General features: G+C 43.6%; 1 protein-coding gene across 1 annotated transcript in view; it reads left to right on the top strand.

Annotated features, from left to right (window-relative positions):
- The window catches only part of dnah9l (dynein, axonemal, heavy polypeptide 9 like), a 514,436-nt gene extending 508,226 nt beyond the window's left edge, over positions 1-6,210 (top strand). The window contains exons 69-71 of the mRNA XM_051930607.1: positions 1,244-1,356; positions 4,820-4,960; positions 5,552-6,210. Coding sequence (XP_051786567.1) covers positions 1,244-1,356; positions 4,820-4,960; positions 5,552-5,799 — 502 coding nt within the window. The 3' untranslated portion in view covers positions 5,800-6,210. The remainder of the gene's footprint in view (positions 1-1,243; positions 1,357-4,819; positions 4,961-5,551) is intronic.
- The last annotated feature ends 6,468 nt before the right edge of the window (positions 6,211-12,678 follow it).

The following is a 12,678-nucleotide window of genomic DNA, read 5'->3' on the forward strand; positions in this document are numbered from 1 at the left end:
TGATTTGGACTCATTTTACTTCCCTATTATTGTGTGTTGGCACAGTATCTCTAGGTGCCAGTCTACTGATTTAGACTCATTTTACTTCCCTATTATTGTGTGTTGGCACAGCATCACTAGGTGCCAGGCTACTGATTTGGACTCATTTCACTTCCCTGTTATTGTGTGTTGGCACAGTATCGCTAGGTGCCAGTCTACTGATTTGGACTCATTTTACTTCCCTATTATTGTGTGTTGGCACAGTATCGCTAGGTGCCAGTCTACTGATTTGGACTCATTTTACTTCCCTATTATTGTGTGTTGGCACAGCATCACTAGGTGCCAGGCTACTGATTTTTGGACTCATTTCACTTCCTTGTTATTGTGTGTTGGCACAGTATCACTAGGTGCCAGGCTACTGATTTGGACTCATTTCACTTCCCTGTTATTGTGTGGTGGCACAGTATCACTAGGTGCCAGGCTACTGATTTTTGGACTCATTTCACTTCCTTGTTATTGTGTGTTGGCACAGTATCACTAGGTGCCAGGCTACTGATTTTGGACTCATTTCACTTCCCCGCTATTGTGTGGTGGCACAGCAGGTAGTGTTAGTGGTTCACTCTGCTGGGATGCCAGTGTTGAACACTCTGATTGTTGTATGTGAGCGAGTTGCAGGACAGACTGGCACCCTACTCAGGGTTGCCACCTGCTTTGATGCAAAGCTAAACTCCAGCATTGAAAAAACAAATAAGCTGGACGTGCATTGGAAGTATGAAGCTGGCTGTTTTGTAAAGTATATGCCATGAAAGGCACTATATAATTGTAATAAAGACCCGCTTTGATTGCACGCAGCACCTTTTTTTTTTTGACATAGAAAGCCTTGGGCATCCTACTGGGATTGGGCATTGCCGCTTCATAAAGTCCAGCCTCTGCATTACTGTCGATGGGTGGTCTTTGCACATTCTGCCTGTGCTCACATGCTGGCCTTTCACTGGTGAGTGGTGGGGTGTGTGTGTGTGTGTGTGAGTGAGTGAGTCCCCCCCCCATGCCACAGACCAGTGTGCCCCTGCTTTCTGCTGAATATTCCCACCCTGAATCAGAGGGTTTGGAATGCGAGCAGCTGGCACCCTGCCTGTACGTGACTGAACCAGGGCGCTCGGAGGCGGCCGTCTGGTAACGAGCTCGATTTGGGGGCCGCCTTTGCGCTCGCGTTGTCCCCTCATTAGCATGTGCAGACTAATTAACATGGCCTGGCGCTCCGCAGGTACGCCGATCTCCTCCTCCGCTGCCGAGAGCTCGATACCTGGACCCAGGATCTGTGCCTCCCCAGCGTCGTCTGGATATCAGGCCTCTTCAACCCCCAGTCCTTCCTCACAGGTAGGCAGCGGCGTGTCAGCCTCGCTTACTAATTTACTGCTACAGTAATTTTTATAATTACTGCCAGGAGGCCTCATTAAATTTGCTCTAATGAATAAATATTGTATTTCATAGCTTGATTACCAGATCAGCTCAATGCTTGAATGTCATAAACAATTATTTCCCTAAATATTCATCAACTGAAAGTGGATCTTCATTGCTGTTTAATGCTGGTATTTTCAAGTGCATCTTTATTATGCTAATAGTTTTTCAAGCGGTTATGTTTTGGGAAAAAAAAAAAAAGAGAAGAAGAAGAAGGAGAAGGAGAGGAAGAAATCTCAATAGTAAACAACTAAAAATAAAAAATGCAAATTGAAAATGTATATCATGCAAGTGCAGTTTAGTGGCATATGAAAAAGGGAAGATTAAAATTAAAAAAAAAAAAAAAAAAGAGAGGCCGGGGTGGTGGTGCTGGGGGGAGTGGGGATTAGGCAAAGAGGGTCCGGGGGCAACTCCTGGTCTACTCACATGGGTTTAGTGTGACCCCCCAAAGAGTGTTTGGGGCTGACCAGCCGACTCACCTGGTGGGCGTCTGTGCTGCACCTTAGTGGGCTTCAGCTCCCTGTGACCCTGAAATGGAAAACAAGATTAGTAAGAAAAAAAAAGGGGGGGGGGGCATGGAGACCAGCACATGGGACGGGAGTGACAGCAGGAGATCTGGGGGGCAGCAACACCACCAATGGGGCAAACTGGAATTAGAGTGGCGACGTTCAGGCTGCATTTTACAAAACCGTTTTATGTTCCACTGCTTAGGGTAACATAACGTGATCAAACTCTCAGACGTACGGAGAAGATTACAACTCACAGACTAGGCAGCTCTCAAAGCGGCTTACTGTCTTTTACAAAGCTGTATTATATTATAAATTGTAAAATTATACAATGCTCAGACATTCTTACTATAATATAATATAATGTAACATAGGATTCAGAAGTTAGCCTGCAGGGGGAGCTACTGAAAGAGTGGAGACATTTAAATATCGAGGATCAGTGGGAGCCCAGGATGAAGCACAAGATGGAGAGACGACCCATAGAGTGCAGTGTGGATGGGACAATTAGAAGAAGGCATCAGGACTGTTGTGTGATCAAAGAATTAAAGCAAAAGGTTAAAGATATGTTTTTTAAGACAGTGGTAAGAACAGCCATGATGTATACAGCTGAAACACAGGCAGTAAAGAAAGCACCGGAGAAGTAGGATGGGACAGAAAAGAAAAGAGAATGGTGAAGCAGATGTGTGGAGTTTCAAAAGAAAAAAAAAAGGGGCAGAATAAGAAATGTGCAACAAAAGTGGGAGAAGATATCAAAGAAAGGACATGAAAGGAAATTGTGAAGTGATTTGGACATCTGATGAGGACAGACAATGAAATAAATGGGAAAAAGATTGATGGGAATGGATGTACAGGGAAGAGAAAGCAAAGGAGGCCAAAGCGGAGGTGGATGGAAAAAATAGAAGATCTGAAGGAAAAGGGCCTGACTGGGGAGGAGGTGCAGGACTGAGCTGCATGGAGAAGGAGGATCAGAGAAACGATGATGACGAGGAAGAAGAATTCACAGAAATGAAAAGTATATCGTATTTACCAAATTATACAATTCTCAGACCATCTAATTACATTACACAATTCTCTGATCTTATTATATTTTACAAAATCATTATATTCTTAATGATAGTACTATATACAACAGACCTGTTTACTGTAATATTTATTATACAATTCACATACCTGCTGATTAGATTAGACAGATAGACATAAAAGGCACTATATGATAGAGAGAGAGAGAAAAAAGGCATTATATAATAGATAGATAGAAAAAACACTATATAATAGATAGATATGAAAGGTACTATATAATAGATAGATAGATAGATAGATAGATAGATAGATAGATAGATGTGAAAGGCACTATAAGATAGATAGATAGATAGATGTGAAAGGCACTATAAGATAGATAGATAGATAGATAGATAGATAGATAGATAGATAGATAGATAGATAGATATGAAAGGCACTATATAATAGATAGATAGATAGATAGATAGATAGATAGATAGATAGATAGATAGATAGATAGATAGATAGATAGATAGATATGAAAGGCACTATATAATAGATAGATAGATAGATAGATAGATAGATAGATAGATAGACAGATGTGAAAGGCACTATAAGATAGATAGATAGATAGATGTGAAAGGCACTATAAGATAGATAGATAGATAGATAGATAGATAGATAGATAGATAGATAGATAGATAGATAGATAGATATGAAAGGCACTATATAATAGATAGATAGATAGATAGATAGATAGATAGATAGATAGATAGATGTGAAAGGCACTATAAGATAGATAGATAGATAGATAGATAGATAGATAGATAGATAGATAGATAGATAGATAGATATGAAAGGCACTATAGACAGACACTTTATTCATCCCTTCAGAGAAATTCAGGCACCCAGTAACTCAAACAGAGCAGTGGTTAAAAATGATTATAAAAGGAAGGAGACCCAACATAAATAAATAAATAAATAAATAAATAAATAAATAAATGTAAAAAGTCCAAATGCGTCAGTTGTTGCAGTGTCAGAAGGTCGAGTGGTGACAGGCCAGGAGTCGCTTGTATTGACAACAGCAGGAGCAAATGATCTTCTAAATAAATAGATAATGCAATTCTCAGACCTGTTTATTATGTTGTATTTTACCAAACTATTCTATTATACAATGTTCTGGCCCACTTATTATATTATATTATATTTTTTATGTAATTCTCAGACCTGCTGATTGAATTTGATTAGATTACAGAATTTACAGACTTGCAAATTATATTGCATTTTACAAACCTATTATATTACATGATCTTATATTATATTATGAAATGCTCAGACCTGTTTTTTATTTTAAGGAATAACTTGTCTCAAGAGAAAATATGTATTTATACCATATTGTATATTTATTATATTGTACAATTCACAGACCTGCTTAGTATACTATATTATGTTATATAATTATCATGCCTGCTTTATATTTGAATATATTTCATATTGCTAAATTCTGGGGACAAATAACTTTCTATCTATATAATATTATTTGATATGATGCATTTTTAGACCTATACTGTATGTTATTTTTAGACCTGCCTATAACCCTTTCATATATTTACAGTAGTACTCATCATATAATAAATACAGTTGGCTTTACTCTTATGCAATTCTCAAACCCGCTAATGACATGTTAAACAGCACGGTGGCACATGTGCCAGTGCGGTGTGCGGCTAAACTGCAGGACCCCGGGAGCTCTGGGCCGATGGGTCAACATGGAAACTCCACACAGATTCCCAGTCAGACCGCGAGCTCCACGGAGCGGCACCGCAGTCCGCCGCACCGCCATGACGCCCTAACGCTTCTCCTTCCCCTTGTCGTTTCAGCCGTAATGCAGAGCTTGGCTCGCAAAAATGAGTGGCCGCTGGACAAAATGCAGCTGACTGTCGACGTCACCAAAAAGTACAAGGAGGAGTTCAACCAGGCAGCCCGAGAGGGGGCCTACGTGCACGGGCTGTACATGGAAGGTAAGGCCATTCGGAGGACTCGTTGTCTTTTGAAATGTGACGTCCACCGATGCCGCTGACCTGTAAAGCGACGACCCCAGAGGCTCCTCGGCCACAAGAGCCGTCCAAACAAACAACAGCGTAAGAGTTACGAAGAGTGCCGCGTAACAGGACATCTCTGCTGTAGCTGTGTGATGGTGCTGCCACCTGCTGGTGCCTCGTGGCGCTACACTGTTACCCTGTTAAGAGTAGTTTGCAGAATTATTTTTTTTCATGAATAAGTGTATTAGATTGGCATTGCTCTGTTCATTGGAGGGGCTGCCAGGAACAGGGGTACCAGGGTCCAAAATCTCCATGTTGCATGTTTAAAGCCAAACAGGTTTTAGTAAACATTTTTTACACAACCTCTTAGGAAGTTCAGCACGTACCGCTGAGTCACCTGTCCACCAGCTAGGATGCCCCCAAACAGAGCCCTGTGGCCATGCCAGTCCAATAGTGGATTACTATTGTGTAAATTGGCGTGACTGGTGAATGCCAGCCTCTACCTTTATTGCGAACATGCCCACCCGAGTGAAACCCGCCCCCATGTGATTGTATCCTTTTCTTCCACAGGTGCCAGGTGGGACATACAAGGAGGCAACATAACAGAAGCCCGTCTGAAGGAGCTGACGCCAGCGATGCCAGTCATCTTTGTCAGAGCGATACCAAATGACCGGCAGGAGACACGAAACATCTACGAGTGCCCGGTGTACAAAACCAAGCTGAGAGGTGCCACCTACGTGTGGACATTCCACTTGAAGACAAAGGAGCGACCCGCCAAGTGGATCCTGGCTGGGGTGGCACTGCTCCTGAGCGTCTAAATGGAAAAACTAAGTTTAAGGGGCATGGAGAGGCTCCAGGTGGGCACTGCCCGATTCTGTTTGATGACTTTTCTTAGATTTGTCTTAGTGATCGATTTCTTGTAATTTGTTTATTCTTCATTTGTTCCTTTGCTGGAGTTGGGAATGAAGCTACCAGCCAACCAATAGGGAAAGGCGAAGAGTAGAGGGGTGAGAGCAGGGAGTTCTGGGACATCAGAAAAAGTCATTTAGAAGGCACCTAAAGGAGAGAAGAAAGGAAAACCCCAATGCCCCTGGGTGTCCCCCATGTAATATGGAGGTCCATACTGAAAGGCACTATAAGCAAAACACAGAAGGCCTCTTACTTAGTTTGTACCACTAGGTGGCACTGTACTGTATATGTGATGTGCTGTTGGACTGTGTTTGATTAAAAAGGCACTATAAAATAATAAGTAACTGATGTAATCATTTGGATCATAGAGCCCATTTTGAAAGGCGCTATATATACTCAGGGTTAATTAAATGGCATTGCATTTATTTGGCCAATTACAACATTTTGAAATACATTTCTTTTTGTTTTTTTTCCAATTGGAGTACAGGCGGCTGAAGTGACTTGCTCAGGGTCACCCTGTGTCAGTGGTGGGATTCGAACCCACAACCTCAGCATTTGAGGTCCACAGCCTCACTGTCACAGTGCAGGTTTGCACCACATGTGATGTTTTGTCAAAAAGTGTCACTGTGACACGATCACAGTCCCCATCTCCCTTTTAGGATAAACCAGCATCACTTGGTGCCCCTTCAAAACCGGGTGGCCCTGCACTCCACTTTAAGGAACAGCTCCTCTTATTTAATTTATGCTGAAACATTTAGGGTGGCACTCAGGCAAAACAAATAAAACAATAAAAGACAAAGTGAGACCCATACACCTGTACTGGCTGAAAACGTGCAAACAATTTTCATAGTGAAAGGCGCTATATTATGTAAACGTGACATGATATGATTGCAGGTAGCGTGCCGCCTCACACATCCAGCATCCCGGGTTTGAACCCCACACTCGTGCATTATCAGTGTGAATGTCACATGTCCTCCCTGGGATTGTGCCGGTCAGGCTAACTAACCCACTGTGTGTGTGCGTGGACCCCATGATGGACTGGCGTCCTGACCACACCGTTTCCTGCCATCTGCTCAGTGCAGCTGGGATTGGCTCCCTCAACCCTAAACTGAATTAAGCAGGCTATAAAATGTTTAAGGAAAATGTGCAGCCTGGTGGCACAGTGGTTAGTACCCACTACTCGCCCCACCCTAGGCATTGTCTGTGTGGAGTTTCCATGTTCCATCCATCCATCATCCAACCCGCTATATCCTAACTACACGGTCACAGGGGTCTGCAGGAGCCAATCCCAGCCAACACAGGGCACAAGGCAGGAAACAAACCCCGGCCAGGGTGCCATCCCACCGCAGGAGATTCCATATTCTCCCCAGAAATGTGTGTGTTTGAGTTAACAACTACAGACTGGCTGAGTGCGGCCATCAGAGGCAGTTCTAGGAATTTTGCTGCCTGAGGTGAAGTTGCAAATGTCGGCCCACCACCCCATTTGCTTTGAGCCAGAGCGAGAAGGGTCTAGCTGCAGCTTACAATGCCTATGACATTGATCAAGTCATGACAACAATGTCAGTCACAAAATGCCCTTTGACTCAGAAGACCCTCCTACAACCCTAATCTTAACCATAGCGTAACGGGGCCCTAATGCTAATCATAGTCTAATGCGATGGGTGTTACGTGACTGACGCGGAGGGCGTTTCATGATGTTGGGGCATCACATGACTGACCTCATAGGTCCTGCGGTCTGCAATTACACTCTGTTGGCCAGACCTGTACATTGAGAGCTGGAGACAGGACTGGGGACAGCGAAGTATTTAGGACCTCGAATTCACAATTTGAGAAGATGTTGAGTTATAGCAATGTCTGTCTCAGAAAAATACACTCATGAAGGGTGTTATTTCAGAAAATTAGGAATTTGATTGCATATTTTTTTTTGTTATTGTTCTCCGCATATTGATTTGGCAAAATTGTTTAATGGAATCTTGGTAAGTAAGAGGATGCCTGAGGAGTGGAGAAGAAGTGTGAAGGACTGTAGTAACTACAGGGGGTTAAAATTGATGAGCCACAGCATGAAGTTATGGGAAAGAGTAGTGGAAGCTCAGTTAAGAAGTGAGGTGATGATTAGTGAGCAGCAGTATGGTGTCATGTCAAGAAAGACCACCACAGATGTGATGTTTGCTCTGAGGGTGTTGATGGAGAAGTTTAGAGAAGGCCAGAAAGATTTGCATTGCGTCTTTGTGGACCTGGAGAAAGCATATAACAGGGTGAGGAGAGAGGAGCTGTGGTATTGTATGAGGAAGTCGGGAGTGGCAGAGAAGTACGTAAGAGTTGTACAGGATATGTACGAGGGATGTGTGACCATGGTGAGGTCTGTGGTAGAAGTGACGGAAGTGGGATTACATCAGGGATCGGCTCTGAGCCCTTTCTTATTTGTAATGGTTGACAGACGAGATTAGACAGGAGTCCCCATGGACTGTGATGTTTGCTGATGACATTGTGATCTGTAGCGATAGTAGGGAGCAGGTTGAGGAGACCCTGGAGAGGTGGAGATCTGCTGTAAGAGGAGAGGAATGAAGGTCAGTAGGACCGCCAATACAGAATACATGTGTGTGAATGAGAGGGAGGTCAGTGGAATGGTGAGAATGAGGGAGTAGAGTTGGCGAAGGTGGATGAGTTTCAATACTTGGGATCAACAGTACAGAGTAATGGGGATTGTGGAAGAGAAGTGAAGAAGAGAGTGCAGGCAGGGTGGAGTGGGTGGAGAAGAGTGTCAGGAGTGACTGGTGACAGACGGGTATCAGCAAGAGTGACAGGAAAGGTCTACAGGACGGTAGTGAGACCAGCTATGTTATATGGGCTGGAGACGGTGGTACTGACCAGAAAACAGGAGACAGAGCTGGAGGTGGCAGAGTTAAAGATGATAAGATTTGCATTGGGTGTGACAAGGATGGACAGGATTAGAAATGAGGACATTAGAGGGTCAGCTCAAGATGGGAGACAAAGTCAGAGAGGCGAGATTGCGTTGGTTTGGACATGTGCAGAAGAGAGATGAGGGGTATATTGAGAGAAGGATGTTAAGGATAGAGCTGCCAGGCAAGAGGAGAAGAGGAAGGCCTAAGAGAAGGTTTATGGATGTGCTGAGAGAGGACATGCAGGTGATGGGTTTAACAGAACGAGATGATGAGGACAGAAAGATATGGAAGAAGATGATCTGCTGTGGCAACCCCTAACGGGAGCAGCCCAAAGAAGAAGAAGGAATCTGTTAGCATTGTATTGCTTTCAGCGTTTCTCTAAAGAAAACTACAGAATATTATTTTGAAAGTATTATAGTTACCTATTTAAACCACCAATTAAACGTATGCGTTTTGATGATGATGACATTTTATGCATTTTTTTTCTTTTTCTCAATAAGACACTGCCGTAATGTATACATGTAATTTGAATTAATACGATGAATTGAAAACTTAGCATAATGACAACATTCAGTGAAACCTTTAAATAGGAATCTTTACCCACAATTCCTAGTTTACCGTGCGCTCGTGTATGCAAATAATTCAATCTACCGCTCCAAAAAAACGCACCACTGCTTCGGCGAGCGCAAAGAGAGAATCTCACAATTGCAGCCGAGCAACAGAGGACGATATTGGACAAGTTTTAGGACAAGTTTTAATGTACGTCCATTTGTGAGACAATCATAGTTTGGGTTAAATCAGCTTTAAGCAATTCACTCATGAGCTAGTCAATGCCGCTTCAATCGTTTAAATTTTATTTCGCCATGTCTGTCTCTTCTATGCTACAGTTTGAGGATTATTATTATTACTGGGATCATCATCATCACTGTTGTTGTTGTTGGACTGTGTAGATCGTATGGCGTTAAGACTGAACATCACTAGTATGAGAAAATGATATAAAACAATATAATCGGACATTCGCTTTGAGTCCGAGTATTCGTAGGTCAATGTTGTTTAAAAATGAGTCACGTCGTCCACGGCCGTTTCTGGAAAACAAATTGTGCCGTGCACAGTGCGGGCAGTCTAGGCGCCGATGACACGCACAACAGTGGATATTTTTTTCTAAACAAAATAAAGACCGGAATCTCTACATGGGACTGCAGTAATGCGCCCTGACCACTAGAGGGCTTATCTAGACCGTCTATGTCCAGAAACGGCCCTGGATACCAATATAAATGTTTATCTTCTAACACTTATTTTGCTTTAACCTTTACTTTAGCCTGCACTTCTTACAGTTCATTGAATTCACCTGACATGTATCGTTATTCATTCTTTCGAGTTCAAACTGCGTTAACAGACGAGTCACATGATTCTTTTCCCAATGAGTCGCAAACAAAGTCGCCTGATCCTCACACATCTGAGTCGCAAACGACTCGCACAATTCGTGTTCACTTGATTTTTAAGCGGAATCACTGCATGACAGCAAGTCCCATGATTCTTCATTTGTTGGTATCGCAAACGAGTCACACAATTCTCATCCACTTGATTCGTGCACGGTAGCGTTACCCGAGAACAAGTCACGCGATTTTTGTTTGTTTAAATGCGCAAACGCGATGCACGATTCTCGTTCATTTTATTCGTGAACTTCACCGTTATCCAATAACAAATAACGAGTCTTGCTTGTTTGATTTGCAAACGAGTTACGAGATTTTTGTGCATTTTATTCGTGAATTGAATCGCATTCGCCTGAGATGCTGAGTCTCGCGATTCTTGCTCATTTTGTTTCGCAGACAAGTCTCTTGATTCTCATTTATTTGATTCGGTTTTAAAGAGGCTGGATGCTGCGCCTGGGGACAGATGTCCCCCATAGCCCCCCCAGCTACGCCACTGTATAAGGTCAGTAGTTTCCAGGTGCCAGGACCCCAGGTGTCGAACCAGAAGCGCCATTACAGGCCGGGACGGCTCTTTACCTCCGATAGTCAGTTCTACGATGTTCGAGCCGTGTAAGGTGCTCCCCCAGCTCTCGCATACGACACAGTGTTAAATATTCAAATTAAGAGATTTGGGAACTGTGGCTACTTTAAAATGCACTATAAAAAACACCTGAGACGACCATCTTAGCTTACATTATCTGCTGCTCTTATATTCTTTAGTGTATCTGCCTTCCCTGCTCACGTTTTGCGGGTTTTATTTATTGTGAAATTGTAGTTAACCCTAAAGTTATTACAGCGCCGAGTCTGCATTCAGTCATTAGCGCTATACAAAAATCAACTCAATTGAAAACGCAGGCTATAGAATCATAATAATTGGAATAAACTCCGACTGGGGAGCCCTTTGTCTAAAACCCAAGCGAGCACACTGAACTTTTCTTGAACAGCTGCTTAACCTTCAATTTCCAACATAAATCACGAGCGTCATCACCACTTGGACCCCTCTGGTCACAAAACACAGATTGAGCCAGACCCTCGACTTTTCTGCACAGCAGTCCTCCATTTATGTTTTTCTATTCTTGTAAAGTGGCCTGGGTAAGCGCTGGCCTTGAAAGGCACTATATAAGTGAGCTTGTTTTTTTACTCTACTTAACTGTGACTGTGCACCAGTTCAAGCCCCTGTGGTCGTTGTCTAACCCTTATATACCTGGGCAGTGTGGCATTAGTGGTTAAGGCTTTGCAATTTTGAGTTCAGACCCTGCGCCTGTGGGTTCAAATTGTGTGACCCTGAGCTCGTCACTTCACCTGTCAGCGCTCCAATTAGTAAAACAACAAAGAATTGTATGTTGCATGTTGTAAATTACCTTGGATAATGGCATCAGCCAAATAGTAAGTAATAATAATATAAATTTGAGAGTGCATTTTTCATTCACTCTAATTAACTGCACGCCAGTTCGAGTTCGGGCCCTGCAATCGACTGACGTCCCGTCTAAGGTTTGTTCCTTGCCTTGCGCCCCCATGCTATCTGGGAGAGGCTCCAGCAAGACGCCCCGCCACTCTGTTCAGGACTAAGCCGGTTAGAAAACGAACAACATACTGACAGTCCTAGTTCGCTGTTTCTTCTGTTCGTTTAAAGTACTGTTTAGTGAAAGGCGCTATATAAAACGGCGATCGTGGGGGTAAACTTCCCGCCGGCCCAAGCTCATCACGCACAGAGGCCATACGCAGACACGTCAGCTCAGTGGTCTTTCGGTTACTCAGCTGACCAAATAATCGGAGTTTATTAACCCTCGCACGTCCGCAGTTCGTTTAGCATTCAAGTGGCCTTTTTGGTTCAATAAAGCGATCGAACGCTTCATCTGTGTTTAAAAAAAAAGAAAGAAAAACTGAAGTGGGTGAAACAGTCACATAATGTAGATTACAATTGTGGCAATAAAAATGCTGAATAGCAAGAAGGAGAAAAAGGTGCTTCTTTAGTGCACTTTGATATTAAAAGCGTGTTATTTCTAGAAATGCCACACGGTAAATGGTACGAAAGGCCCATTTTAATGGCGCGTATTTGATTAATATTAACCTCCGCCGCTTTGGAGGTAAGCGCTTTTCTCCGTCAATCACCTCGTCTACTTCTCCTCGCTCCGCCACTTTGAAGAGCACATTTAAAAGCCTCTCATTATTCCTGAAAAGTAATCGCGTGCCGGGGGAAACGGCGAGCGCCGTGCTGAGCCCTGCGGAGGGGCTGGCGCCGCGGCCCGTCACTGAGCTCGCATTGTGCGGCCGGCTGCCGTTTTTCACGCCGCTGAAAGGCCGACTGCGGGGCTCTTTGTCCACCACGGGCCTCCTGCGGGGCCGCGTCTCAAAAACCCGCCGCCGCAGAGTCGCACCAGCAAGCGGCTGAGCCAAGAGGGCTCATTGGCGC

Source organism: Erpetoichthys calabaricus, chromosome 8 (genome assembly GCF_900747795.2).
Source record: "Erpetoichthys calabaricus chromosome 8, fErpCal1.3, whole genome shotgun sequence".
NCBI classification, from domain to species: Eukaryota; Metazoa; Chordata; class Cladistia; order Polypteriformes; family Polypteridae; genus Erpetoichthys; species Erpetoichthys calabaricus.